The following is a 27,673-nucleotide window of genomic DNA, read 5'->3' as shown; positions in this document are numbered from 1 at the left end:
CACGGACAGCCCGCGGCGGTCTGTCAAAGACTCGCGACGGAATGCTCGACTTCGGCTTGCTTGTGAGAGATGTCAGCGCCGTAAGATACGGGTGAGTGCCGCTTCTACTTTTGACTGATGCCGAGCTGACACGGCCATGTTGCAGTGCGATGGACAGTCGCCGAGCTGTGGGAGCTGCCAGCGAGCTTCTGTAGAATGTGTCATGGGAGACAGCACTCGCATGAGTGACTATTCTCGAGCGTAAGATGCCGTGCACCTGGATTTCGGAACACCTCTTAACAGACCATCTAGCCAGATCTCAAAGCTAAAGAGCCGTATTAACTGGTTGGAAAGTATAATCAAGGACCGATGCCCGGATGTCGATCTATTCCAAGAGCTAGCACTGGACAATGGTTTTGACGCTGTTGATGGGCAAGACAGTACAATTCGTGTCGAGGCGTTGTCGCCGACTCCTGGAGTTGTTGCCGAGCCAGTTACGCAACCATCCAATCTACCGGCGAGAGGACCTACGGAGCAACCCGCGCATACAAATGGTCTGCTGTCCCATGAGATTGGACTGGTCTCGTTAAACAGCTCGCAAGATCCTCGATACATTGGCCCCTCTAGTGGCCATTTCCTGGCCAGACTCATGCTAGCACCAGGTCGTCGAGGGGCAACGTCCTTGAACGCCGGGAGACTATCGCCGCCGCGAGGCTCTGCACTTCCCCTGGCGTTGGTCGAGTCGTTGCAAGGCCCGCTTCCCTTGCCTTCGATCGAACAAGCGATGATTCTGTCGAATGCTTATTTCGATATGCTGCACCCTCAGTACCCTATCTTGCATCGACCTACCTTTATGGCAAACCTCGCGAGGGCCTACGACAGTCCAGCAATAAGCCGGAGCTCCTCGTCATTCCAGATCTTCATGGTGTTAGCTCTAGGCGCCACGATTATTTCACAGCAACACAAAGTCAGGCTCCCTGCGGAATCCTACTGTCTATCGGCGCTTGAACACTTTGACTACCTGAATATCGACAATTCTCTGCAGGGGCTGCAGTCCCTCCTCCTGCTGCTCATTTTCACCCTACACTGCCCAAACATGAGACTCAATGTCTGGTATCTGAATTATCAATGCATCGCTGCCGTGCTGGATCTCGGACTGCAGCGCAACATCACAACCAGCTCGGGTATCACAAAGTTGCAACAACATCTCAGAACCCGTATGTTCTGGGTTGTCATGATGCTAGACAGGCAAATTGCGACAATGATGGGTAGACCCATCGGTCTGCGAGATGAGGCCTGTGATCTTCGCGTATGACTTTCCAAGTGTACAGGAGTAAACCCCAGAAGTAGGAAATGCTGACTGTCGATAGCTTCCAGATGACGTTGACGAAAACCTCCTCGGCGTCCCTGGAGGGCAGGGCTCTGGAAACATGCCGAGCACCACTTCGGCACTATCTTTTTCGATTCATCTTTTCAAACTGACGAAACTAAACTCCGAAATCAAATACGTCGCAAATAGCGTCGTTCGCGACGCTCCACGTTACGCCTATCCCGCTGTCGTGGACATTAACGAGTGGCATACGAACATGCTGCATCAGCTTGACCAATGGTCCACAGACACCTCGGCCATTGACGAAGCTCTTCAAGACGTATCGACAAGGTTCATGTCGAAAGTCTGTCGTTCTCGCTATCTGGATTTAAAAATGGTATTGCTTCGACCGAGTCCCGCCGTTCCAAACCCCTCGCCACAGTCTCTTACTCTCTGCCACGGTGCCGCACTGGAGAGCCTCAATCTGTACAGCCAGATGTACAGAGACAATCAGCTCCTGCACAGTTGGCAATCATTTTACTCCGTCGTCCTCAGCAGTATCACGTTTTTGTACTGCATCAAGGCGGAATCTGAGCTTGCGAGGACATGGGCCGCCAAGCCGGACGCGTTGCTCATCGAGTTGAGCAAGGGCCTCAACGTTCTCGGCGCCACTGGCGAGCACTGGGCTGGCGCGAAGCGATGTCGCGACATACTCGAGGAGCTTGGTCGGGGACTGGCTACGTCCCTGAGAAACAAAGACGGCGACGGGAGAGCCGAGGCGAGACGGACAAATGGCAGTCTCTCTGGGGTATTTGTTGAAGCGCCTTCGTTGCCCGCCGCGCCCTCAGAACCTCCCAACTCCGTCTCTAACGGCACGACATCATTCTCGGCCATGGACTCGAGTGTCATGCCAGGGTATGCTGACTTTGGGAGCAACTTTTCGGACCTGTTAACGGCAGAAGGACTTTTTGGGGATGACAGTTTTTTGGGCGATCCTGGTGATCTGGACGCGGCTATGCGAAGCTTGTTCGATGACTTCATTCCTACGTACCCGACTACTTCATAATACAAAGTAAAAACATTGATCAAGATTGAAAACTCAGATTCAAATCTGTTGACTATCGGTGGCTCTTAGCAGCCAATGTTCTTCAGTGCGTTGTAGGCCATCATCTCTCCCAAGCGCTCCTCCTCTGTGGTGTTGCCAATCTCGAAATCAAACCGCACAACATCCTCTTTGTACGGCCACAGATACGTGCTCGTGACCCTGTTTCTGTTAGAATCAAAGACATGCCCATTCTCAATGACATAGGTGTGGCTGGAAGCACTGCTGCGTGGAAACATACCTCTCGTGCTCCTTGCTCGCCTGGTATTCGGCCAAGGCAGCTGGACCGGGGTGGTAGCTGACGAGCGCAATCTCAAATCCCTTGCTCTTCTCGATGGGATCTGTAAGCGACGGGCTGCCAACGTGGAGGTTCTGGTCCTTGACACAGGACAGGAAACGAAGCTGTCTCAACTCGTGCATGAAGGTCTCCTTGTGCTCCTTGGAGACCTCCGGCTTGAATTTGAAGAGGACTGAGATCTGATCAGTATGAGGATGCGCTCCATGACAGTAACGTCGGTCATCTGACTTACCAATGTGAATGATGGTCATGGTGGCTGGTAATTGGTTGTGCTCAGCTAGAGTGATGTTTGAGTTGTCTGAGTGAAGAGGCTGACGTCTTTTTGTGCTGTCGGGCTGATCACAGTTCATGTGCCGCGAGCAAAAGGCGCTGTGGATCTTGCGAGTGTTCTGAATTGGCGCTGCTTGTGGTGCCGCATTGGCGGAAAAGGCCGCAACAAGCCGTTGATGAACGGAAGAGGCCTACAGTTTGTTTCTGCACGCATTCAATGTCAAAGCGCTCCATGAAATGCTCACGGCTCAAGCCTCCCAAAGTCGTCGCAATGCTCAAACTGGTCGTCGAGGTATACGGGAGAACCCGTGGGGAGACGGAGATGTGCCGCCGGGAAGCCGGCTGGGAAACCTAGGAGCGGGCTCTCCCCGTCATGCACGGGATGGGCCGCACTACGATCCCACGACCTACGAGCTTCTAGATCACTGTTTTCATAAGTGTTTGCGTTCTTAGCACCTCGTCAGTGCCTAGATGCGACTTCACAGTCTAACAGTATACGTCCTACCCTCAAGCAGATTCATTATGCTCGACCTCACCGGTAAAGTCGCACTCATCATCGGCCTTGGCCAATCCGGAGACGAAGGCTGGGGCATCGGCGCCGCGACCGCCGTGCTCTTCGCCAGCCAAGGGGCCGTCATCTTCGGCGGCAACCGATCGCTGCCGTCGACCACCAAGACCAAGACGACGATTGAGTCTGAAGGCGGTACTTGCGATGTCGTTGCCACTGACGCTACAAATTCGGCGTCCGTCAAGGCACTCGTTGACGCCTGCATCGCAAAACATGGCCGCATTGATGTCATGGTCGCGAATGTCGGCGGGTCACAACCCGGGTGCCCGGCGACGATGGTCGAGGATATCTGGGACGCACAGGTCGATCTAAACCTGAAGAGCGTGTACCTGGCGTGCCATCATGTGCTGCCTGTCATGGCAAAACAGGGGTCTGGATCTATCGTTTGCGTTTCGAGCATTGCGGGCCTCAGGTATATCGGCAAACCACAGGTAGCCTACAACACGACGAAAGCGGCGGTCATGCAATTTGTCAAAACCACAGCTGTCCTCTATGCGGACAAGGGCGTGAGGTTGAACACGGTTGTCCCTGGCTTGATGGACACACCATACACGAAGAATCTTGCGCAGAGGTTTGCTGCATCAGACAGCAAAAACCAATCGGAGGATGGTTCCGAAGAGCAACGGTATCAGGCCTTCAGGGGTATGCGCGAAGGCCAGGTACCCATGAAGAAAATGGGTGACGCGTGGGATGTGGCCAATGCTGCTCTGTTTCTCGTGGCGGACGAGTCAAGGTATATCACCGGGCAGAAGATTGTTGTCGATGGAGGCATCACAAGCTCTACAGGACGCGTATAGATTGTAATCTTTTTCACACAGTATACTTCTCTCTGAAAACTCCATGCCATTACATACGCTCTTCAACGTCCTTTGACCGCCATCGTCCCAAGTCCTTCATTATCATTTTAGCCTTCCTCTCATGCTGGTAGACATCTTCGTCCTTGCCTGGCCACATGATTTCCTTGTTTTTGAGGCCAATGACGACCCGCGTCATGACGAATAGGTAGATCATAACAAGAACGACACTTAAAACGGTCCCCACCCACTGAATGGCCGATGAGTGGAACGAATCTCCCAGCATCAACGTCGCAATAACAAACCCGGTAATCGGGAACACAAACGAGAACCAGCCCAGTCCGAACGTCGATTCATGCCGCGAGAGCAGCATGCCCACCACCGCGATGCACATGAACCAGAACGACAGGCACCACACAAAGACGGCCGTACATACGGCCAGGACCTGCATGACCTGGATCGTGATTGCTTGGCTTTCTGCCGAGTCGAAATACCAGGTGCCGAAGTAGTTGATGTACGAATCCGGAAAGGCGTCGGCCATGCCTAGCACGCCGAGAGCCGTGAAGGCCGGTGGGCCAACGGCAATGAACATAGACGGCCTTGTCTTCGGGCTTGGGAAACCCCACTGGATCATACGCCGATGGTAATTCGCGTTCATAAAGAGGGAGATGAGGAAGCCGAGACCCTGAGCCGTGAGGCCGGCGACGAGCATGGGTGTTGCCTGGTCAGGGGAAAGGTGCGGTGCGCCAGTGGCAGCGACACTGCCGCACATGAGGAAAGGAAAAATGTGCATATCCCAAGATGGACACATGTCCTCGAGGCGCAGTTCGGGAAGAGTATAGAGGAGGGTGTAATGAAACAGGGCACTGATGAAGGTGCAGACGAAGTATATCCAGAACAGGACGTTATAAGTGACAAGCAACCACGGCCCCGTGTTGGGAATCCCCCACCTAGCGATGCCGGGTATGATGTTGGACAGAGACAGCCAAACGGCTGCCACGTAAAGGCCCTCCGTGGGGTGGACGATAGATGCTCGGAAGGTATGGCGCCAACGAATGAACCGGTACGTGATGCATCCAGTCACAAACAGAAATGTGACGATTCCAAAAATGTAGATGGTGATTGCGATGGCGTCTAGCCCAGGAAATGTGTGAGGCTGAACCTCGGATGAAAGCATTAGACTGATACTCGTTGTCGTCATTGGTATAGAGTACCAGGCCTATAGAGTGGTTAGCAATTGTTTTGGGTTTGGATAGTGGCCATCATACCCAAGTAAAATGTTCCAATCGATCTCTCAGACGGATAGGCGCCTTTTCAATGGCACTGAGAACGTCTCCATCTTCCAGGATGTTCTCGGGCTGAGTCTCGGTATCTGTGGTGGCTGTAGTGCGGGTGGTTTGTTGGCGAGCTGGTGGCATGGTGTTGGTCGTTGGTATCGACCAGTCTATGTCTTCTTCGTTCGCTTGCAACTTCGTCTTGCTAGGCTTCCTAACGCACAATACCTCTCAAACGCTCTCGTCGCAGATCTGTCTTGATTGCGGGAACAGCAGACCCAGAGAGATGGTTGTAGCACCTATATATCTCCTCGCTATTCATCTGATGTCTGGCAGGCGACGACATGACATCAGTCTGGAGGAAGTGAAGTTAGAGACGAGCCGGACCTACATCTCCCTGGATGTGCCCGCACATAGCGACGAGCATCCAGCTTGAAATGATTCGTGATTGGAGGGCCAATCGATCGCAGCCTCAAAAAGAATGGGTATTAATGGGCTGCGATGGGTACTCTAGATCGATCAGTCTGCTGGACTCGCGGCTGCCGGACATACGTCCGAGTAGCGGAGCAAACATTCCGTGCCAAAACCCACAAACTCCATAGGCGCAAATCATCTTTCAAACGCTGTTCTGCCATTGCCAGCTGTTCTTTGCTTGTTCATCAAACCATGCGTGGACATGACCATGAGGAGCATGAGCCCCATGATATCCCGGTGTGGTGGCTCAGGAACCGGAGGTATGTCCAGGGTCTCTACTTTTCGGTCAAATAACATCCACTTCCTCCGCTCCGATCGACACGCCTCACGCTAGCAGTTTCCACGACCTCACTGCCGGGATGCTACGTATGGGTCAAGCACTGAATCACAAGCAGGGGCACCGCTTAGAAGTGTGGCTCGAAAGTTAAAGTTGAGTCTGGATCGTCACAAACGTGTTCAGGTCTTTCCAAACCGCCGAGCTGCCAAGGAGTCAAATAATCCACAAACATGTATGATACATACGAGCAAGGATCTGATCTTCGATGATCAAAAAGAATATGTACAACAGAACCATACTACCATTGTCATTTGCTCAGACAACCTGCGAGTTATCGCCACAGGAGAATGCTCCCCGCACGCTGCTGCTGTCATTGTTGAAAATATCAATGAGCTGCGTGATGGAGGACCACAGCCCGCCGGCGTTCATAAACAGCGACTGCAGGATGAGCAGGCAGTTTAAGACGGTCAGCAGGCCATTTTTCCAGTTCTTGAAATACTGTCCCCGGTTCAGGTGCAGCCAGAAGATGGCGCTGAGCCCAAAGGTGAACCACGCGATCGTCGTCGCTGACGAGATGGAGAGGATCGAGTCGAAGATGGGGATGGCGTTGGAGATGACCCAGACGATGACCCAGTACAGCGTGACGCAGGCAAACCAGGTTCCCCAGGACTTGACGCTGCGGTCGGTGACCTGGTGGGTGGACTTCATGGCGCGCATGGCGACGACGTACATGTACTTGATGCCCGTGTGGCCGAACGCCATGGCCGTGGCGAAGACGGCGGGAAGGACGACGCCGTAGGCGGCCTTGGCTGCGACGCTTGGCGCCGAGCCGAGGGCTGGCGACGTTGTGTAGTTGCCGGCCAGACAATAGATGGCGATGGCGATGACTGTGTAGATTGTGATGGAGAAGACTTCGAGGCAGGCCAGAGCGACGGGGAAGTCGCGGCTAGGATTACGCATCTCCGCCATGTAGCCGACCTTCAGTCATGTTAGCGAATGAGCAAGAGTGAGCAAGAGTTAGTTTCAATGCATGTCAAGTTCATACCCATGAGATGTTTCCCGCATATGCATAGCAGATCTTGAGGCAGGCGTTGAGACCCTGGCGGAAAGTAGGCTTGCCAATGACCGCGATCTCTTTATCCCATCCCGGGGGCGCTCCAGTCGGCCTCGAGACACCGAGACTGATGATGACGATGAAGGCAGCGGCCAGGATGCTGATCGTCGAGGGGATACCGCTCTGCGAAACGAACTTGACCGTTCGTGGCAGACACAGGATCCAGCAGGCGATGACGGCAATCGTGATGAAAATGGTGGTGCAGAAAGCGTGACCGCTCAGGGTGTTGAAAGACACGGAGAGAGTGACGGCAGCGGAAGCGCAAGTCATCATGACCTTGACCAAGAGACCCAGTCCAGCGACAACTTCCAGAGGTTTGCCGCCGATGATGCGACACATGTCGACAATGTTGACGACGTGAGGGTAGCGGCGGTAGAATTGGAGGAGAATGTACGCAGTGTATGCAGATATAGAGCCGAGACCAATGATGGCGATTACGCCAGGCACGACGCCGAGCACCTTGAGACAGCCGGGCAAGGACAGAATACCGAGACCAACTTGGTTGGTGATGAGGACGAAGACGGTGTCCCAGCGGCCGAGTGTGCGATAATTCTGGGAACCCTGGTTAAACATGTTCGTCGGCGGCTCGTCATGGCCGACGGGTTTCAACTCCGTCGCCATATCGGCGGCCTCGTTGTCCTCCTTGTTGCCTCCGTTGGCAGGTACATCGGCCCGCTGAATCGACAGCTGACGCTGCTCCTGGGGAACAGACTGCTCATCGACGGCGGCAGACATGGCAGGCTGTGGTGTCTTGGGGTGATTGGCCGTCCTGCGTGAGCCAAACTCGTTTTCGAAGCGTCAGACACGCACGTCTGTCAGATGAGAGATGGCGTGCGGAAGAGGCTTCAGATTGAGCTGCAGTAAGGCGTCAGGAGTAGAATGGGCCAGACAGTACCAAAGAAGAAGTACCAAAGAAGACGCCTGGTGAGAGGAAGCAACCTTGATGGGGATGAAAATTCTGTTGGTGGTTCTCTGTGAAATATTTGTAGGCTGGGGGCGTCAATGTGGAAACTCTGATCAGTCCAACGGACTTCTGGCCGCCAATTCGATACCGGCGCCCCGTTTCCCTTGTGGGATAAGGGGGCAAGAAGGATTCCCGGCATGCTCTTGGCTTCTTCTTACCCCATGGAGTAGGTATCCCTCCATGCATCGCCCCGTGGGCGAGAGCATGTTGAGAAGCATCTTGGGTTTGGGGTAAGGGTCCGCGAGTGCATGTCAAGGTGCCCTTGACGTCGCTTGCATCGGGTCCTGTCAGATGGGAGGCATGGCATAAGGTAATTCTCAAGTCATTGGCGGAATCTCGGAGCCGGGGCGTTCTCGTTTCAGGGACGCCGAGGCCATGTCTTGTCGTTCGTTGTTTGCGGTTGGAGTCATTGCCGGCGACCCGGCCCCATCGGCGGTGGGCCGCACTATGAGCCGCTTTACGTATGAGGATCCACGGATATCACCCGATGGCCGATGGGCACCCGATGGGAGCTTTCTGGACACAGGCGGTGGAGGCTCGCAGGAGAAAGATTTCATTTACGTCGAATAGAAGGTCACGACGTGTTCCCATCAACAGTTCGCTTGAAGAAGCTCAGGGGGCTTGAAGAGGACCTCATGACAATGTCGATAACCTCAACCCTCGTGGTCTCAGCCTGGAATGGCGGCCGGCACGGCAGCGGCCAAGATCTCCGAAAAGCTTTTCCCGCGGGCCGGTGCGCTAGCCAAGCGCCTTGTGGACCTCGTACAGCCTGTTAAGGCGGAACGTGAGGCAAACCATTGCATTGCTAGACGGGTAATAGAACGCCCTGCAGGATGAATCGCCAGCTCCCGTTGTATCCGTTTCTCGGTCCACAGTGACGGCCAACCTGGTGGCCCCTTGTGATATCGAGATTCAGGACCCGAGGCTAGTGGTGGACCAAGGTTCTTCTCACCGACCAAGATCGCGGGGTTGACCCTGAGAGTACGCATGCCGCCAGCAGGCTCTTTACGACCAATGAGCCCTAAGCTCACCACGAGGTGCGAAAACCAATAGCTGGAAGTTGTATGGAGAGGATATGAAACAATTATTTTGCCAATTCAGCTCTCCCGCCAGCAAGTTTCCGTCCGTGGTTCATCGTAGGCATAGCCTTGTTCTGGTCTTGACAAGCGCCTTGGCACGGCAGCTCTCACGCGGAGAATTTTCGTCCTCATCCACCAAGACCGACCTCGTTGACTCGAGTGTCGGAGAATAACTGCCAGGATTGGTGTTTTGCTAGAAAACGAGAGCCTGTCGTCTAGAAGGATTGCCGATGCTATACAAGTTGTGTGGAGGCCAAACTGCCATTCCACCTCGGTACAAAACACTAGACATTAGATGCGCCAAGCCAGATTCCTACTCACAATACATCGATGGCTTTTCATCTTGGTATCATCCCAAGGACATCCTTTCCTCAGTCAAACTGAGCGAGGCAACTGTCCAACCCTCAGGTCAAACCTGCGAGTACGCCCACGAGCCCCAGCGCACCAATGCCCACCAACGGCCCAACCGACGCCGCAGCACCGGTCTGCGAGGGCGCCGCTCCTCCAGTAGCACAAGATCCTCCCCACTGCATCCTGCTCGAAAGACTCATCTCCTGCGCCTCGCCCGCCGTCGCAGCGCACGGCTGCACCTCGTGCGTGATGCTCGCAGTGACAGCACAAGAGCTCGTCGTCTCGGGCCGCGGGTTCAGCGACGGCATCAGACCGTGAAACGTCGTCAGTTGCGAGAAACTGACGGACCACTCGATGCTCCAGCCGTAGTGGTAGGCCGCATTCGGGTTCTGCAGGGAGACAAGGACTGGCAGGCCGATTTCTGTCTCTGCATAGACGCCGCCGGCGCGTGGGAAGACGAGGTCGAGCTCGATGGCGTTGGACGGCAGCTCGGCGGCGACGGGCTGATGGGCTAGGGTGAGGGCCGCCAAGACCCATGGCCATGGAGAGAGGAACAGCATGTCGACCGCCGTGCCTCTTGGACAAGAAGAAGTGCCAAGCTATGAATCGCCGGCGTCGCATGGTGATGGATGAGGTGCAAGCAAGTTTGAAGATGCAGCTCGAATCCTGCCAAGAGAATAAGATGAGAGGACTCGGCTGACGAGAGGAGTGTGATTAGTCAGAAAAGCCTGATGAGAGCGACTGAGTTGAAGGTAAATGATGAACCAACTGCGTCGCCCTGATCTCGTATGCTCTTTGGCTCTGAATTTCTCCTTTTCGGATATCGAGAAGCCTGACGAGCCTACGACCAAGTCTGACAGAGGGAACTAGCCATTCGGAATCTTCTCCGGCCCACGAGACGTCAATCTGCATCGTAGGTCCCCCTACTCCTGTCCTCCCCGCGGCCCGGCAGCCGTCAAGAAATCAAAGTCGGCGCCCTGCTGCGCCTGGTTCACCGACCTCATGTACAGCCCCCGGTACCCCCTGATCGTCTTCCTCGCCGTCCAAGGCCCCGGCGCCGCGCCCTCCTTGGCCTCCTCCCTCTCCAGCGTTTCCTTCTTCTCCCTCACCCGCCTCTGAATCTCCTCGTCTGAAAGCTCCACCCTGATGACCCGACAGTCCACGTCGCAGGTAATGATATCGCCAGTCCTGACAATGCCCAGCACAGACTCGGGATCCGCAGCTTCAGGCGAAACGTGAAGAACAATGGTCCCCCCCGCCGTGCCGCTCATCCTGCCGTCCGAGACGCGCAGCATGTCCAGCACGCCCCGCGCCGCCAGCTTTCTCGGGATGGGAATGAGGCCCGCCTCGGGCATGCCGGGGTTGCCGACGGGCCCGATGTTCTGCAGCACGAGCACGCTGTCGGGCGTGACGTCGAGGGCCGGGTCGTCAATGCGGCGCGCCAGGTCGGCGGCGCCGGCGAAGACGACGGCGGGGCCGGCGTGGCGCAGCAGCCGCGCGTCCTTGGCGGCGCTGGCCTTCATGACGGCGCCGCCGGGCGCGAGGTTGCCGCGCAGCACGACGAGCGACGACGCGGCGTGCAGCGGCGCGGCGAGGGGCTGGATGCAGCTGACGGGGCTCGCGCGCGGCACGGGTCTCGCGGGCGCGGCGTCGAGCTCGGCGCCGAGCGTGCGGCCCGTGACGGTCAGGGCGTCGAGGCGCAGCAGCGGCCGCAGCGCGCCCAGCAGCACGGCCATGCCGCCGGCGTCGTGGAAGTCGGTCATGTACTTGTCGCCGCTGGGCTTGAGGTCGACGAGCAGCGGCGTCGTCCGCCCGATGGCGTCGACCGTGTCGAGCGTGATGGTGCCGGCGACGCCCGGGTGGCGGTTGACGATGGCCATGAGGTGCACGACGGCGTTGGTCGAGCCGCCGATGGCCTGCAGCACCGTGATGGCGTTGAGGAACGAGTCGCGCGTCAGCACCGTCTGCGGCCGGAGCTGCTGTCGGAACGCCCGCACCGCGTTGGCGCCTGTCTCTTCGGCGATGCGCAGCCGCGCCGACGACACGGCCGGCGCCGAGGCGCCCTTGAAGGGCATCAGCCCGAGGGCCACGAGGATGCACGCCATTGTGCTGGCCGTGCCCATGACGCCGCATGTTCCGGCCTGGCGGGGTCAGTCATAGTCTCATCGTCCCAAGGACTCGGGTGGCTTACCGTTGGCGCCAGTTCATCGTTGATGGCCGAGATGTCTTCGATATCGATGGTGCCAGCCCGGAAGCTGGCCCAGTTGTTCCGACAGTCTGTGCAGGCGCCGATGCGGACGCCCTTGTGGCTCCCCGGCATCATGGGTCCCGTGACGAGGTGCAAGATGGGCTTGTTGGCAGATATGCCGCCCATGAGCTGTGCTGGTGTCGTCTTGTCGCAGCCTGGGCCGTCAGTCGTGCACGTCAAGAGGGGTTGTTCCATCTTGTCATCTCACCTCCTATCAGAACAACAGCGTCACATGGCTGCGCAGCAATCATCTCCTCCGTGTCCATGCTCATGAGGTTCCGCAGATACATCGAAGTCGGGCTCGAAAACGACTCGTGCAGACTGATGGTGGGAAAGTCGACAGCCAGACCGCCGTTCAGCTGCACGCCCCGCTTGACGGCCTCGATGAGCTGCGGAATGTTGGCATGGCAGGGATTGAAGCTGGAATACGTGTTGACGATGCCAATGATGGGCCGTGAGAGAGCGTCGTCGCTGTAGCCGAGGGCCTTGATGAAGACCTTGCGCAGGAATAGCGAGAAGTGAGCGTCTCCGTAGGATGTGAGGCCCTGGCGGAGGCCGCCTTGGGTTGTGGAGATGGGCGTGGAGAGATCATAGTCGGCCAGAGAGTTGGCTGGGCCAGCTCCCTGTTGATGTTGGTCTGCCATGGCTGAGAGTCTGGAAAAATCACAAAAGAGTGTAACAACGGTCGTCGTTCATATCATAAATCATGAAGCCGACAACTGTTGTGAAATACACCTCGCTGGATTGGCCAACGACTTGACATCGGTTATCCGATGCGGGGACGGGAATGTCGCGATCGCCACCCATCCGGATGGAGGAGGGGGGCGGAGAATGTCCGCCGCGTAGTGCCACGACGGATTAGTCCGCCTGCCCGATGCAATGCACATCACCAACGTCTGGTCACGTTGATCAACGGCATGAAGGCGGGAATCAACAGAACGGTCGATAGGATCATAACGTACAACAGTCAATACTCGTACTCCCACTCATCCTCCACATCTTCATCGTCTCGGTTATCCCACCAGCCGCCGTGCTCATCGCTCATGTGCTGGTAGATCCGGTCATACCCGACGTCTTGACCACACTGGAAGCACCAGTGCGCATCACAGCTCGGGCAGGTAATGTGATCGCAACCACTGATCTTCTCCGTCATTGTGCTGCACCCGGGGCATTCACGCATGACCATGGCCACCTTTCTCGCCGTGGTTTTGGCCTGCGGCATCTCACACTCCCCGCATCGCCAGTCTTGCACGTCGCCAGGCGCGCCTGAAGCGTTGTCTGCAGGTTCTGCTCCAGCATCTTGTAGTCGACTAGAGTGCGGAACAGACGGCGATCTTCATCGCAAAGGACGCGGGCATCAGGTCTGGGGCGTTTGATCGTCCCTTCCGAGACACGCACCTCAAAATCCCTGTCTGCGTCGAGGAGCAGAAACAGGCAGCCGAGGTTCCAGTTTTCCGTTGTCGTCAAGTTGTTCCACTTGTCACTGAACGCAATCATTTCTTGGTCGGCGACCGCTCTCAGCGGCAGGATTCCCTTGCGAAGGGCCAGGGCGGCAAGCAGCGCGGCAGGGCGCGTGGAAAGCTGCGTGCCTGGAACAACGGTATGAAGCAGGAGCTTCCAAAAGCTGCGCTTGTGCTCAGGCTTTGCGAGCGCCAGAGGGATACGAGGAACATCTACGCCAGGCCCGTCTCTGAGGTGGGCAGGGAGATCGGCCTCGGTGGCGACATATTTCATCTGCGCGAGCACCTTGCCGAGGCGGCGAAGAATACTAGGGTCACACGATCGTCCAATCTCGAGGAGTTCTTCGCGAGTCAAGTCTGTGACTTGTCGGTTGTCTGTGCCTCCGGCGGTAGCGACGGCCGTGAAATTCTCTGTTGGGTCGAAAAGCACGCAGGGATAACGTTCGTCCTCGGTCATGTCGCCGATGGCATCTTGGATGACGGCGCTGAAATCGTAAGACTGCGCGAGCCAGTCCTTCATTTTCCGACGTCTTGTTTCACTGGTGATACGGTCGACGGCCTGTCCAAACGCCATGACCAGACCGTCTCGGGCATCGTTCGCCCTGTCAGCACAGACGGCGCGCCAGAGCGAGCCGTAGACGGGATGTGTCGCCACGGCGGATGCGTTCGTATCAATGATGGCGGCGAGCTGCTGTGACACAAAGACGCGGTACTCGGCATCATTGGCGTATCGCGCCTCGAGCGCTTGCATGGGCGACGCGCGCGGGTTCGTGACAATCACAGTCGTCCCATGGCCTTGAGCCTTTTCGCTCAACGTCATGTTGAAGTTGACGTGGCTGGACTGATGCTGCCAAGCTTGCGGATCCATGAAACGTCGCAGGCTCGAGTCACCTTCCTTCAGAGCATCTCTCAGCCCATCTGTGTTGCGGTAGGTGGCAGTCGTTACGATATCGTTGAAGTGTTCGTCTTGGTCGCTCGCAAGTCCCATCCAGGTCAGGAACACATGCATGGTCAAGTCGGAAACGACGTCTGACGTGGCTGATTTGAGGTGGTAATAGTTGCCGTTTGTCATGGCGGTCAGGTACAGGAGTGACGCCTGGACATCCGTGGCGTGGACGAGGGCAAAGACTTGGGCCTTGCGGTCGCCGTCCGACAAGAGGGTGGCACCGGAGATTGAATCGACAAAGCCGGGGCCGCTGCCGACAAAACTCCTCAGGTCAGACAGCTTGACGATCTCAGCCTGACATGGTACGCCTCCCACGGCTAGGAGGTGCGGAGGGGCATCAGTGAAGAGCAGCATGATGGTTGTCGCGTCGTCGCGCATGACGCTGTGTGCGAGTGCGAGGCCAGTCTTGGCGGCCTCGGGCCAGTCGTAGCTCCCACTGCCATGAAGAGTGTTGGCGAAGTCGATGAGCCAGGTTTGGGTTATGATTTTGCCATTGTCGTCGTTTTCGTCCATGTAGTTCCAGCCGGACCATTCCGTCACAGGAGCCGCGCTGGTACGGCCGCCATAGTCACGGTAGGCAATGATGCCGACGCGCGAAAAGCAGCGTGTGAGAGAGGAAACCCGGATGATGTCGGGAAGGACGTCGCGGAGAGCTTGTAGGTAACTGTTCATCGATGATGTAGCATCCGTCACGATGAGTAGGTCGTTGACCTGGGGAGCCGCGTCTGTTGTCATGGTAGCGGTGGTGATGGTCGGTGCTTCGTGAGGAGAGTCAAAAGGCTGGCTGAGAACAGGGATGATGCGCCTCTATATACGCCATCTCAGCCGCTTGCCATGCTGGATAAACGAAGCGGATTGGCCTCACTTTGAGTCATCGGCATGGCGGTGAGGGAAGTGGTTGGCGGCATTGGCATGTTTTGGGAAAGTCGTAGGGGTCAAAGGCCTGCAGTGGCAGCACTCCGGCCCATGCTGGTTGATCAAGTGCCGAATTGACCTGTGGCAGCCATTGAGTCAGCCGGGGAGTGGTTGGGAAGAGCACCTCTCAGCTCGACGCCTCTCATGGGCATCGATTTGGCGTTTTGTTGGACATGCCATGTTGGACATGCCAGAGGGTGAAAGAGGCCGCCTCCTCGCACGCTTTCGATAAGAAAGTCGGAGTTGAGCTCGTTTGGAGGACATGGATTGCAGCAGACTGCGCTCGCTCAGTCGAGGAGGCACGTAAGGCATCGTGAGCTTGAGGACGCTGAGAGTCCTCTTTTCTTCCTGAGAGTCCTCTTTTCTTCGATTTTGCAACATCGGATAGCACTTGATGGATGAAGTAGAAATTCGGAAGTGGATAAAATGGCTTGGAGCAGGTCAGATGGATACGAACTCGATCTGGTCACCAAGGCAAGTGTGTAGGTAGGGTAGATATCTAGGAGGTAGGCAGGTATGCGATCAGGCGTCTCGAGGTGCAAGTGGGCTTCGTACTGCAGTGATTCATCCATCTGCTGACAGACAGAAATGGATGATGTAAGGACAGTGCCAGTAGTGCGAGTCCGCACCCAGGCACGGCACGCGTCGCGTTACCCCGCCACGACAGCATCTCTTATCTTATCCGAAAAGTCCAATCTTGTAGATGCGGGGCAATAGAATTTTTTTTCCAGCGTCTTCCTCCCGAGCAGGACGCTTTGCTCATTCAGGTGGACCATGGACGGCGGAAAATAGGCTGTGGACCATGACCAGGCTGTGGACCATGACCAGGCTGTGGACCATGACCAGGCTTAGGCTTGCCAGGTCATCGATGGCCCAGGGAAATGGAAATTTTTGTGGTGCTTCTGGTCTGGGAAGCGATGGCCACTCCAGTTGGGCAGCAGCGAGCGACGGCCACGGCCAGCGCAGCACCAGAATTTGCGCTTGCCCACACACTACTAAGGTACCTTGTAAGGTACCTAGGTAGAGGCAGAGAAAGGTACCTCGTAGTTCGCGCCAGTCCCGCGCAACCACTGAAGTACCACACCCAAAGACCAAAGGTCGAGGTCGTAACAACAGAGGGTAGCGGGGCCCCCAAAACAACAGACTGCCTGATAAATTCTGCCGCGGGGCAACTTTTTCTCTGGCTTCACCTTTTTTCCCTTCCCCTCTACCACCCCTCCTCACCTCTCCTCCCCCTCCTTTCCTCCCAAAATCAGTCAGCCATCATGGACAAGGACCAGTTGGCGCAGCTGCTCCAGGCGAGCCAGATTCGTGAGTCTCTATCCTGTTGCCCCTCCTTCGTTCTTTGGCGATGAAAGCCTGCGTGCGCGGCGCAAGGCAAGACATCGTGCACCCCCCTTGCTGGCCGCACTGACCGGGCACGAAGCGAGGTGAGGAAGAAGAAACCCTGCCCCAGCCACCAGCATTTTTCTTTTGCTTCTTCTTCCTCTCCTCGCCGTTCCTACAAAACCACGTATTTTCCATCTTTTCCATCTTTCCATCTTTTCCATCTTGACGGTCTTGCTGACATTTTCGTCCCTCAACAGCCGACACGGAAAAGGTCAAGGCCGTCACCGCCGAGCTTCAGAAGAACTACTACTCGCAGCCCCAGTCCCTGTTGCTGCTCATCGAGATTGCCGTCTCCCACAATGACGCCGGCATCCGTCAGCTGGCCTCTGTGCAGGCCCAGCGCATCACGGCCAAGCACTGGCTGAAGGTCAACGACGACCAGAGGAACGTCGCTCGCAAGCACCTCATTGAGAGCGCTGTCAACGACCCTACCACCAACGGCCGCCACTCCAAGTGCCGTCTCCTGGCCCGTGCCATCAGCATTGACCTCGACAACAAGGACGCTGCCGGCCAGGCCTGCGTCGAGCAGCTCCTCTCCCTCGTGAGCCAGGAGAGCACAGCCGCCCGCGAGGTTGGCTCCTTCACCCTCTACGCCATTCTCGACGAGGACCCCACAAACTTCACCGAGCAGGTGCCCCAGCTCCTGAACATTCTCAAGTCCACCATCCAGGACCCTGCGAGTGTCGATGTCCGCCTCAACTCGGTCAAGGCCATCGGCTCGCTGCTGATGCTCGTCGACCCCGAGGACGATGCCGAGAGCCTCGCTGCCATTCACTTCTTCGTCCAGCCCATTGTCCAGATTCTCAAGGACGCCGTGCAGGCCGAGGCCGACGAGCAGTACAAGGTCATCTTTGAGATTTTCCAAAACTTCCTCGCCTACGACCCTGCCTTCCTGGCACCCCACCTCAAGGATCTCATCCAGTTCATGATTGACCTTGCCGCCAACACCAACGCTGAGGATGAGGCCCGTTCGCAGGCTCTGTCCTTCCTCGGCCAGTGTGCTCGCTACCGCCGCATGAAGATCCAGGCCATGAAGGACATGGGTGCCCAGCTCATGATCAAGAGCATGCAGATCCTCACCGAGGTCGAGGACGAGGCCGACCCTGATGACACGTCCCCCGCCAAGACTGCTCTCTCCCTGATTGACCAGCTCGCGAGCGACCTGCCCCCTCGCCAGGTCATCGTCCCCCTGCTCGAGACGTTCCCCCAGTACGCTCAGCACCAGGACCCCGGCCACCGCAAGGCCGCCATTCTCGCTCTCGGCACGGCCGCCGAGGGTGCCCCCGACTTCATCGCCACCCAGCTCAAGACTCTCCTGCCCATGATCGTCAAGCTCCTCAACGACCACGATGACAATGTGCGCTACGCTGCCCTCATTGGTCTCATCCACCTCGCCGACGAGATGGCTGATGAGCTCGCCTCTGGCCACGAGGACCTCATTGCCGCTCTCCTGAAGAACCTCGAGGCTGCCTCGCAGGAGTCGAGCAAGAAGAACGTCGGTGTCATCCGCTCCGTCTGCAGCGCCCTCGACTCGCTCGTCGGCGAGGGTCTCGAGGCCGACCTCATGAAGGTGTACGGCCCCAAGCTCATCGTGCCCATGGGCAAGCTCCTCAACCACGAGGACTCGGGCGTCAAGGCTGCTGCCGCTGGTGCCATTGGCGCCATCGCCTTCTCCATGGGTGGTGAGGCCTTCAAGCCCTACTTCAAGGATGTCATGAGCGCGCTCGGCCAGTACGTCACCGTCACTGGTGATGATGACACCCTCGCTCTGCGCTCCTCCGTCTGCGACTCCATGGGCCGCATCGCCGGCGCCGTTGGCCCCGAGGCTTTCCAGCCCTACGTCGTCGACCTCATGAAGGCCAGCGAGGAGGCACTCTCCCTGGACAGCGCCCGCCTCAAGGAGACTAGCTTCATCCTCTGGGCCTCGCTCTCCAAGGTCTACGGTGCTGACTTTGCCCACTTCCTGCCCGGCGTCTTCAAGGGCCTCTTTGAGTGCCTCGAGTCGGAGGAGGAGGAGCTCGAGATCCCCGGCCTCAACGCCGAGGACGCTCCCGATGGTGTCATTTCCGTCGGTGGCCGCCGCATCAAGGTCAAGCCTACCGAGGACGAGATTGACCAGGCCATTGCCGAGGAGGGTGAGGATGACGAAGACTGGCTTGATGACCTTGCCGGTGTTACCGCCATCGACATGGAGCAGGAGATCGCCCTCGAGGTGTTCGGCGACGTCGTCACCCACTCTTGCGATCTCGCCGCCGTCAGGCAATACCTCGAGCCTGCCATGGAGAAGATTCTTCCCCTCGTGGAGAGCGCTTACGACGGCAGCCGCAAGGCCGCCCTCTCCACTCTGTGGCGCTCGTACGCCCGTGTCTGGCAGCTGTTCGAGGACCAGTCCGGCCAGAAGTGGCAGCCTGGTATTCCCCTGAAGCAGACCCCTGATGCCTCGCTCACCGCCCTCGGCGAGCTTGTCACCAAGGCCACCCTCATGCTCTGGGCCGACGACAACGAACGGTACGTGCCATGCATCTCTTTACGATCCCCACTCCCGAATGATGAATACCTCGCGTTATACCCAGCTCACTCAGACGCGGCATTTATGCCGCGGTTGCTGAGAACACGTTTGATCTACTCCTGACTTTTGGATATCCTCTTCACGTTGTCACGCAATCTCTTCTGTTCGACTTGACGCTGACATGTATTCTAGTGATGTCGTCACGGAGATCAACCGCAACGTCGGTGCCACCCTCAAGGCCTGCGGCCCCGCCATCCTGACCCAGGAGGACATGCTCCCCCAGACCGTCACTGTCCTCAGCACTCTCATCACCCGCTCGCACCCTTGCCAGCAGGATCTTGGTGACGAGGAGGAGGAGCAGGACGCCGAGGGTGGCTCGTCCGAGTTTGACTGGCTCGTCATTGACACGGCGCTCGACGTTGTGCTTGGCCTCGCCACGGCCCTCGGCCCCGACTTTGGCGAGCTCTGGAAGGTCTTTGAGAAGCCGGTCCTCAAGTTCGCCAGCTCTCAGGAGTCCCTCGAGCGGTCGACCGCCGTCGGTGTCATTGCCGAGGCCATCAAGTTCATGGGTGGCGCCGTCACCGAGTTCACCGGCTCGCTGCTCCCCGTGCTCTTCCACCGCCTCTCCGACGAGGACTCGCTCACCAAGTCCAACGCCGCCTACGCCATTGGCCAGCTCATCCTCAACTCGACCGACACCAACACGACCTTCCCTCGCTACGCTGACATTCTGCGCAAGCTCGAGCCCCTTCTGCAGGTGCAGGAGTCGCGCATCACCGACAATGTCTCTGGCTGCATCTGCCGCATGATCAGCGCCAACCCGCAGCCCGCCCTCGTCGAGAAGGTGCTGCCCGCCGTCCTCGACGTGCTCCCCCTGAAGGAGGACTACGAGGAGAACGAGCCCATCTACCAGGCCATCTTCAAGCTCTACGACCAGCAGAACCCTGCCGTCCAGCAGCTGACGCCCAAGATCCTGCCCATCCTCCAGCAGGTCCTCAGCCCGCCCGAGGAGCAGCTCGAGCCCGAGACGCGCGCTCTCGTGCAGAAGCTCGTCCAGGCCCTGTCCTAGATGTTTGGGTTCTCCGAAGAACGGAAGGAACCGAGGTGGAAAAGCGACCCAAAAACTGTAATGACTCATGAGTGATGAGTGAGATTCCCGTTGTAGATAGAGAAAAGCATGCCCCCATGGCTCTGGGCATGGATGATATCCATGGCTTGCACACGCCGAATAGATCGATGATTTACTGGACCATGTGACGTACGCTTTTGCCGTGTTTTCACAGTTGATGCCACACTTCCACGCACTGAGATCTCTTGCGCCGAGGACGAGCGGAACATCCATGCTCACGGAACTCGACCTGGGAGGCCTAACAGGCCACGACCAGTGACCACATCCGCCCTACCGACGCGAAGCGATCACGACACGTAAAACAGACGGCGACCCTGCAGCCCAGCGGGTCTCGCACGACGCCACCCTCCACGTCGGCCATGATGCCGTCGGCCGGACCCCTGCACAACCAACAGCTTCGATCGTCTAGTTGGTTAGGATGATGCATTGTGGTTCTTACTACAATACTGCATTGACGGCAGTTCGAATCCGCCTCGGAGCAGTTCTTTTGTTTTGGGCTGTTGGCGTCGAGGTGTCGTGGATGAAGCTTCTTTCGCGTCGAAACAGAATGCTTGCTGAGAGTGGTCAAGGAGGCTCTCAACGTACCATCCAGCCTGTGCTGATGAGCAAGTGACAAAGATGTTGAAGACACAACTTGGCCGCTCCGATTTTTTGCCTCGCACTCAGCGCCTGATTCACCTGGAAGCGTTGGTGGCTGAGAGCTTGGCCTTCCACAATGGCATTGTCGCGACAGGCACTCGACGTGCGAACCGTCACGCTCCCAGCATCAGAAGCCATGCGCAGCAATGGTTCGGCGCATTGAATTCTCGAGACACCGTTAGCGACGCATTAGCTTCATCTCTGGGCTATATTGAGCACTCGCTTGCGGCGGATCTCCCTGCCATGGGCTTGGCAGACAGAGTACGTCTTGGAAGTGCACGCCATGCCGGCTATTCCTGGTATGGGGGCCAATGGGGGCGTCGCAGCGCTGTCGTCAATCGACGTTCCCTTGCATCGTGGCCCGCAGCATTCCAACACGACTTGGGTTGTGGAATGTGCACCGCGCAGCCCGTTGAACGTGGCCGGCCAGATCCAACACTAGTGTTCCTCCATTGGCTCCCGGACACGCGGTGTCTTGCGCCAAAAGATCTGCCCGAAGAAACGTACGCGATTCCGGGGGTGTACAGTCGTCGCAACATGAGGCCCAACCGAGCACACAATGCAGCAGAACGGCGTCCATGGCTCAGCGGGGGCGGAATGCCGAGAAGTGAAGCGCACGCAGGCTGTTGTGAAGAATTTAGCCCCTCTTGGGGGAAACGTCGTGGCAGCCACACCGCGGTGAGCCAAGCGCGTTCAAGAGAGGTCGGATTCCTCAGACTGCTGTGCCCTTTTCCCGACCCCAGCCTGGGCATTCTTGGGAGAGCCGTTCCGCCAGAGGGTTTTTGAGTTCAAAAGGGACAGCTTGGCCTGTCAAGTCGTCTCTCTGTAGACATCATCATCTCCAGACGTAAACCCAATTTCACCTTTTGCTCAACAATATCCATCCGACATCTTGGCCCGCTCCCCATCCTAGATGAGCACCATGTCTTCCGAGAAAGCGATACTCCCCCAGTATGAGGACAGCCAAGCCACCCTCGAACTCATCGAGTCGGCGCCCGAAACCACCGACAAGGCCCTGTGCGCCCGCTTCTCCGTCGCCAGCACCATCCTCTCGGCGGTCCCGTGGCTCATCATCGGCGTCCTAGCCAAGAGCGAGCTGTACGCCGACAACGAGGAATACATGGGCGCCGCCCTCGTCGCCATCCTCGCCGCCCAGCTCATGGCCCTCACGCTCGCCACCCTCTCCGCGCAGGTCGCCTGGCCGGCGACGCAGGTTGGCAGGTACCTGGCCGTCGGGCTCGGGCTCGGCGCCAGTACCGTCTTTGTCATTGTGACGTACGAATCGTCGGCGTACGTCAATTATTATGCTCGGACTTTCATGGGACTGGGGGGGTTGTATGCGGGGTTGGCTTTTGAGGTAGCTACTGGTGCGTGTCAGCGGGGTGTCGAGTATAGGCTGTCGACTGGGTCATGAAGTGCGTCGATGAAGAGGAAAGAGCTAGTAGAATGTTTATTCTTCAATGTGTTATTCGTGTGTCGTGTGTCTCTGTGGCCTGGCGTAGATCGAGGCTCGATGACATGCCTGGTGTTCGTAGAGCATGTGTCACGGAGCGAGAGCTTGCCATGTTTTCGCTATATTGAAGTGCTTACCAGTCCCATACCTGCCTTCAAGGAAATCATCAATTAACGTGTACCCTCGAATTAGGGAGGAAAGTCCACAGTCATGTGGAGCTTTGACTCGAGCTCCGATGACGTGCACTGCTCCAAATCAGGCAATGCTCAAAGGAACGTTCCCCCCAGCACAAGGTGCGTAAGAAGAGTCAAAGTTGAACCAGGGTCACACAGTATATGATTGCACATCACATCATATAAGGCAGCGAAAAGCAAATTCATGGAAAGGGGGCCGGTGCACTGGAAGGCCATCTGGCTGCAAGGACCCTCGAGCAACAATAGAGGGCTGCGGGACCTGTTGTTTGATAGAGGAGTTAAAGAAAAGGGGGGCCCAGAGCCTTGGGGGACTACTTATGAGGAGGGCCGCCGTCCCGAAACTGGAGGGCATCGATTATTCTACCGGGTTAGAGACCTCCAAGTGACCTCCAAGAGACCTCACACATCGCGAGACTCCTTCACACTTGCCACACTAAACCAGCAGATGAGGGGACCCGGACATCCATGATCACCATGGCCGCCGTCTTCACCATCGCATAGTTGCCGCCGTTGCTGCTGACAAGCTACCCAATGCGTGGGCATCCGCCGTTTGCCCCATTGCCGCCACCACGCCGGGGCTGGAAGGCCGCAGCCTGGGCATTCTTCTTCACTTTCGGGCTGCCGGAACACTGTTAGACATGAAACATTAAGAAATCGAAGGCAGGGTGCTCACGCTTTTGCCGCTGTTGCCGCTACCCATCAACGAACCCAGAAGGGCCGTGGTGACCTGCTCGCGGGGGATCCGGCCCTCGCCCGCTTCTCGCTGCAGCCGGTACATCGTGGCATGGGAGCCAGCATCCGCTGCTCGTTGCAGCTGGCCCATCATGGCTCGAGTGGCACGGAGGCCGCCTCCGCGGCCTCCTCGTCCTCCTCGTCCTCCGCGGCCACCACGACTGCCACCGCCGCGACCACTGACAGTTTTTGTCTCGCAGCCGCCTTTCTTGTCGTTCTTGCCGTCGCGATCCATTCTGTTATGTTGAATAATTGGTACATGTCGCTTTTGGGATGGTCATTGCTGAGATGCATAGCATGACTTACATGGTGGTGATGAGGGTGGCGTTGTTGCTACTTCAGACTTTCGAGGTGGCAATACGATTCTACCTCCACATCCAACGACACATTCAAAAACCCAGAGGCCCACATGATGTAGTGCTTGTTGGTGGTGGCATTCACTTGGTCAATGGCATTTACCTGGCACTGGCTCGTGTGCCCAGTGCCTCCAATGGCTTGGTTTCAGGCACCACCCGAAGAATGTCCAGGTAATTAGAGGGTATCTAGATAGTTACCTACAGAATATGCATGCGTTTTTCCGCATCAAATCCCCTCGAACGGTCCATGTCAAGAGTGGGCGTGAAACGGTGATTCTCCAGGCCGCCCAACACAAATTTGGAGTCCCAATCTTCAGACATTCGCCCCAAACCTCGTTCTTTCCAGGCCGTCCGTATCGGCGGGACTGAAAACTCAGGTGTGCAACTGGAGGACCATTCTTACACTGGTTCGGGACACCATACATGATTCAAACTAGGTGTCGGCAAGGCCTGATCTTTTTTTCTGAATACAGTAACTCCCTTCTCCCAACAAAATTGCCATTTAACTGGTAAGGTTCTATTCCTGCATCACCACCCGCTGATAAGGATATTCATGTGATGTTATCTTTGTTGTTGATGATGATGATGATATACTTAACGCCACTATAAATCATACATAGGCAAAAACTATTCAAGTTGCTGCTTAGTCTATGGACTTCATTTCTGGTCGTCTGGGGGGAGGGCAGGCTATCCTGCTTGGAGGTGTTCCGGTTGAGTCTTTCCTGTGGCGTCAGCGCCTCCAAGTGTGGTGTGTCGGTTATTCGTGTGCATGGATCGGGGGGTCAATGCCATGCTGTTGTCAGTCTGATGGTGTCGGATGTCATGCTATAGATGGTGAGTCGGGCTTCTTCACCGTTCTGGTGCTGAGAGCGTCGCTCTATAGCTAGATAGATGGTGCTTATTCGTCTTGAGTTAGTACCCTTGTCTGCATCGACGTGCTAATTGGGGAACGCTCTCGCCGTATTGCAAGTCCGCGGAAGCCGTGGCCCTCACGCCATCCCCCCCATTTATGTTATCCTTGTTAGGATATCTAGTCAACCACTAGTGGACCTACTGAACGTCGAAACACTGATAGCTCGATGAGACATTTGCCATCCGCATTCTGTATTATGTCTTCGACACTGTTACCCTGGTTATATGTGTATTACAATGTGATTTAAAATCTCGGATTGTCTTTACTGTACATTGAAATCTGAACGGTACTAGGTCAGTCGCGAAGACTTCATTTGCCTGATTAGCATATATCATATACAGGCAAGGTGAGATTGCTTAAGAGGTCTTTCCCAGAAGTGTAGGGCTTCTATCCATGCTGTAATGTCTGAAGTCTCGAGACATGGCACCTGCGATCCAACATGGTCATTAACGAGGAGACAAACCAAAAAACACGGATCATGGCACAAAATCTCACAAGAAGGCAAATTCGATTTCATGCATTTCAAGACTTGACAGCCCTCGATCACAACCCCGTTAATAAGCCCCATCCAACGATTTCTTCGCCAGGACGTTCGTGTCAGAATAAGCATCGACCTTGGTCTTTGCAAACTTCCTCGCCGACACACCCTGCTCAAACAGCATGTCCAACTCGGCATAGGTGCGTCCCTTGGGCTCGGGCAGACGGAAGTAGACCCAGATGACGCAGCAGAAGCACGTGCCGGCCCAGAAGAAAGCAGCGCGCGTCGACCAGTTCCAGGCGGCGCTCGAAAGCTGGTAGTTGGTCATGACGTTGACGAAAATGTTGGACGTGTTGTAGGCCGCGCGCGCCAGGACGATCGTCTTGGTCTTGAGACGGGTCGAGGACAGCTCCGAGATGAGCGAGTAGGTGACGGGCCCCACGGTGAAGTCATACACAAAGGTGAAGAGGATGAGGAAGCCACGCCGTGGCCCACAGCGAGGCGTTGTTGCGGCCAAAGTACAAAGAACCGACGACGATCAGGATGGTGAACTGGCAGACGAGTCCGGAAAAGTGGATCTTGCGCCTTCCGACGTAGGACATCAAGAACCACGAGCCGATGACGCCGACGAGACCGAGGCCGGAGTTGGCGATGGACAGGTTGAGGGAGTTCGTGGGATCCAGACCGGCCTGCACCATCACGAAGGTGAAGTACCCCATTAGGTTCTGGCCTCCCAGCGTCTGAACGATCCAGAGAATGACGACAATTTCTGTGCGGCGAAGATCGGTGCCCCGGAAGCAGTCGCGGTACGATGTGCCCTCGCTGAGCTCGGCCTCGCGGGCGTTGGTGTACTCGATCATGGCGAGCGTGTTTTCGACATTGACGCTGGGCTGATCGCGCTTCGTGAGGCGCACAAGAGAGTGGCGGGCCTCTTCTCTCCTGTTGTGACGGACGAGCCACCATGGTGATCTTTTGGGGGCATGTCAGTCATGTCATGAAAGGGTCCAACCGCCGGACTTACTCGGGAGCAAAGATCAGGCCAATGAGGATGGGGATAGGCCAAACCCACTGGACGGCGTAAGGAACACGCCAGCTCCAGTTGTCTGGCCTGTTGATGGTCGCGCGGCAAATACCAGAGCTGAGAAGCTGGCCGATGACCTGGGAATTGTCAGCAGCGTGTTTCACGAGAACATGTCACAGCGAGCGAGCTGTAACGTACCCAGCAAGCATTGATAAAGGTCGTGCAGAACGGCCGCAGAATGACCGGCGCCACCTCACTGGCATAGGCCGGCGTCACCGACTGGAAGGCGCCCCAGGGGATACCGCAGAGAATCTGGCCGACGACGAGAACCTGGACGTTGGGCGCGAAGAAGAGGATGAAGATGAAGGCGATCATGGCCGCGAGGTTGGCCATGGTGGTATAGCGGTAGCCCCAGCGATCGGTCATCCAGCCGGCAATGATGAGGCCAAAGACCTCACCGGCGCGGGCACCGTTGGAGAGGCCCGACTGCCAGGCGGCAGAGATGACGTATTTGCCGCTGGCCTCGTGGAATTCGCCAAAGTACTTGGTAAAGTGCGAGTTGCCTGCAAGGGGGTGTCAGACAGACTCTATAAAAGGGATAGACAGACTCGAACATACCGTAGAGGTTTCCGAGCAGCGCAAGATCGTAGCCCTCCATGATAAGGGTGCTCGACAGCAGAACAGACCAGGCGATGGCCTTGGGATATGCCTTGATGGCCTGCAGGACGGTCATGTTCTGCTCGGCATCGGCCGCCTGCTTGGCCTCGGAGGCGATGGCCCCCGGCGCAACGGCCGTCTCCTCGTGAGCCGTAGCCATCTCCTTGTCCTTGGGGAACGACTCGCTGATGGGCTTTTGGTCGGCCATGCTGTCAAGCCAAGTCGACAGAGAGCAGTGGTAAAGGTAAGGGATGAGATGCCGGTTGAGAGGTTGATAGTGGCGATGTACGATGAGACGTGGGCATCAATGTCCTTTTTATCCCCAGAGTGTATGCATCCCCTCGGCGCTAAGGAGAAGATTGTCTGGTCTGTGACTTATGTCGTCCCAACGAGCGAGCCCAGTCCCATGGGTTGCGAGCTGGGAGCTGGGGTGGAGAGGCGGAGGGAAGAAGAATACTGTGGAGAAGCCTGGGGAAAGGCCATGAACCCACGTTGACTGTCAGACAGGGGGGGCACCCAATGTCATGAAAGACGTGAGAGTTTGCTGTGAGCCGAATGAGTTTACAGCTGACAGGGGTGAGACTCAAGTTCACCCCCCCCCCAATTCGGAGAAACCTCGGGGGGGGGGGGGGGGGGGGGTTTGCCTAATTTTTGAGGCATTTTTTAAATCCCCAGGGGAAAAATAATTTTTTTCCATACCCATTTTTTTAAGTTAAAAAGGTTATTTTAAAAAAAAAAAAAATTTTTAAAAGATTTTTATTTTATATGGGGGATTTTCTTT

The 27,673-nt window shown here is 56.7% G+C and overlaps 12 protein-coding genes and 1 non-coding gene across 13 annotated transcripts; 6 read left to right on the top strand and 7 right to left on the bottom strand.

Annotated features, from left to right (window-relative positions):
• Positions 1-136: 136 nt before the first annotated feature.
• VDAG_05390 (uncharacterized protein) lies at positions 137-2,354 on the top strand (the record flags this gene model as incomplete). The annotated part of the gene is made up of 3 exons (XM_009652285.1): positions 137-240; positions 334-1,196; positions 1,357-2,354. The coding sequence occupies 3 exons, from the start codon at positions 137-139 to the stop codon at positions 2,352-2,354; spliced, it is 1,965 nt and encodes a 654-aa protein (XP_009650580.1).
• A 65-nt stretch (positions 2,355-2,419) lies between these two features.
• On the bottom strand, positions 2,420-2,939 carry VDAG_05389 (stress responsive A/B barrel domain-containing protein; the record flags this gene model as incomplete). Its single annotated transcript, XM_009652284.1, has 3 exons — positions 2,420-2,552; positions 2,632-2,860; positions 2,921-2,939. The coding sequence occupies 3 exons, from the start codon at positions 2,937-2,939 to the stop codon at positions 2,420-2,422; spliced, it is 381 nt and encodes a 126-aa protein (XP_009650579.1).
• A 541-nt stretch (positions 2,940-3,480) lies between these two features.
• On the top strand, positions 3,481-4,323 carry VDAG_05388 (3-oxoacyl-[acyl-carrier-protein] reductase; the record flags this gene model as incomplete). Its single annotated transcript, XM_009652283.1, has 1 exon — positions 3,481-4,323. The coding sequence occupies one exon, from the start codon at positions 3,481-3,483 to the stop codon at positions 4,321-4,323; it is 843 nt and encodes a 280-aa protein (XP_009650578.1).
• Positions 4,324-4,372: 49 nt separating this feature from the next.
• On the bottom strand, positions 4,373-5,738 carry VDAG_05387 (malic acid transport protein; the record flags this gene model as incomplete). Its single annotated transcript, XM_009652282.1, has 2 exons — positions 4,373-5,539; positions 5,589-5,738. The coding sequence occupies 2 exons, from the start codon at positions 5,736-5,738 to the stop codon at positions 4,373-4,375; spliced, it is 1,317 nt and encodes a 438-aa protein (XP_009650577.1).
• A 922-nt stretch (positions 5,739-6,660) lies between these two features.
• On the bottom strand, positions 6,661-8,194 carry VDAG_05386 (amino acid transporter; the record flags this gene model as incomplete). The annotated part of the gene is made up of 2 exons (XM_009652281.1): positions 6,661-7,323; positions 7,391-8,194. 2 exons carry the CDS (start codon positions 8,192-8,194, stop codon positions 6,661-6,663), a joined length of 1,467 nt encoding a protein of 488 aa, XP_009650576.1.
• A 604-nt stretch (positions 8,195-8,798) lies between these two features.
• On the top strand, positions 8,799-10,368 carry VDAG_05385 (uncharacterized protein; the record flags this gene model as incomplete). Its single annotated transcript, XM_009652280.1, has 4 exons — positions 8,799-8,984; positions 9,096-9,207; positions 9,340-9,460; positions 9,798-10,368. The coding sequence occupies 4 exons, from the start codon at positions 8,799-8,801 to the stop codon at positions 10,366-10,368; spliced, it is 990 nt and encodes a 329-aa protein (XP_009650575.1).
• A 408-nt stretch (positions 10,369-10,776) lies between these two features.
• On the bottom strand, positions 10,777-12,745 carry VDAG_05384 (dihydroxy-acid dehydratase; the record flags this gene model as incomplete). Its single annotated transcript, XM_009652279.1, has 3 exons — positions 10,777-11,994; positions 12,045-12,256; positions 12,310-12,745. 3 exons carry the CDS (start codon positions 12,743-12,745, stop codon positions 10,777-10,779), a joined length of 1,866 nt encoding a protein of 621 aa, XP_009650574.1.
• Positions 12,746-13,068: 323 nt separating this feature from the next.
• Positions 13,069-15,242, bottom strand: VDAG_05383 (uncharacterized protein; the record flags this gene model as incomplete). The annotated part of the gene is made up of 2 exons (XM_009652278.1): positions 13,069-13,185; positions 13,329-15,242. 2 exons carry the CDS (start codon positions 15,240-15,242, stop codon positions 13,069-13,071), a joined length of 2,031 nt encoding a protein of 676 aa, XP_009650573.1.
• Positions 15,243-16,687: 1,445 nt separating this feature from the next.
• VDAG_05382 (karyopherin Kap123) lies at positions 16,688-20,389 on the top strand (the record flags this gene model as incomplete). The annotated part of the gene is made up of 4 exons (XM_009652277.1): positions 16,688-16,733; positions 16,858-16,935; positions 17,009-19,319; positions 19,513-20,389. The coding sequence occupies 4 exons, from the start codon at positions 16,688-16,690 to the stop codon at positions 20,387-20,389; spliced, it is 3,312 nt and encodes a 1,103-aa protein (XP_009650572.1).
• A 454-nt stretch (positions 20,390-20,843) lies between these two features.
• VDAG_20159 lies at positions 20,844-20,930 on the top strand. The gene has a single exon. It is a non-coding gene; the product is annotated as a tRNA-His (tRNA).
• Positions 20,931-22,010: 1,080 nt separating this feature from the next.
• Positions 22,011-22,669, top strand: VDAG_05381 (uncharacterized protein; the record flags this gene model as incomplete). Its single annotated transcript, XM_009652276.1, has 2 exons — positions 22,011-22,378; positions 22,591-22,669. The coding sequence occupies 2 exons, from the start codon at positions 22,011-22,013 to the stop codon at positions 22,667-22,669; spliced, it is 447 nt and encodes a 148-aa protein (XP_009650571.1).
• A 465-nt stretch (positions 22,670-23,134) lies between these two features.
• Positions 23,135-24,144, bottom strand: VDAG_05380 (uncharacterized protein; the record flags this gene model as incomplete). Its single annotated transcript, XM_009652275.1, has 4 exons — positions 23,135-23,364; positions 23,444-23,703; positions 23,774-23,800; positions 24,026-24,144. The coding sequence occupies 4 exons, from the start codon at positions 24,142-24,144 to the stop codon at positions 23,135-23,137; spliced, it is 636 nt and encodes a 211-aa protein (XP_009650570.1).
• Positions 24,145-25,290: 1,146 nt separating this feature from the next.
• On the bottom strand, positions 25,291-27,100 carry VDAG_05379 (maltose permease MAL31; the record flags this gene model as incomplete). The annotated part of the gene is made up of 5 exons (XM_009652274.1): positions 25,291-25,602; positions 25,670-26,183; positions 26,236-26,372; positions 26,434-26,798; positions 26,854-27,100. The coding sequence occupies 5 exons, from the start codon at positions 27,098-27,100 to the stop codon at positions 25,291-25,293; spliced, it is 1,575 nt and encodes a 524-aa protein (XP_009650569.1).
• Positions 27,101-27,673: the final 573 nt, after the last annotated feature.

Source organism: Verticillium dahliae, genomic scaffold (genome assembly GCF_000150675.1).
Source record: "Verticillium dahliae VdLs.17 supercont1.10 genomic scaffold, whole genome shotgun sequence".
In the NCBI taxonomy this organism is placed as follows: Eukaryota; Fungi; Ascomycota; class Sordariomycetes; order Glomerellales; family Plectosphaerellaceae; genus Verticillium; species Verticillium dahliae.
This window is presented reverse-complemented; position numbering and strand designations above follow the sequence as displayed.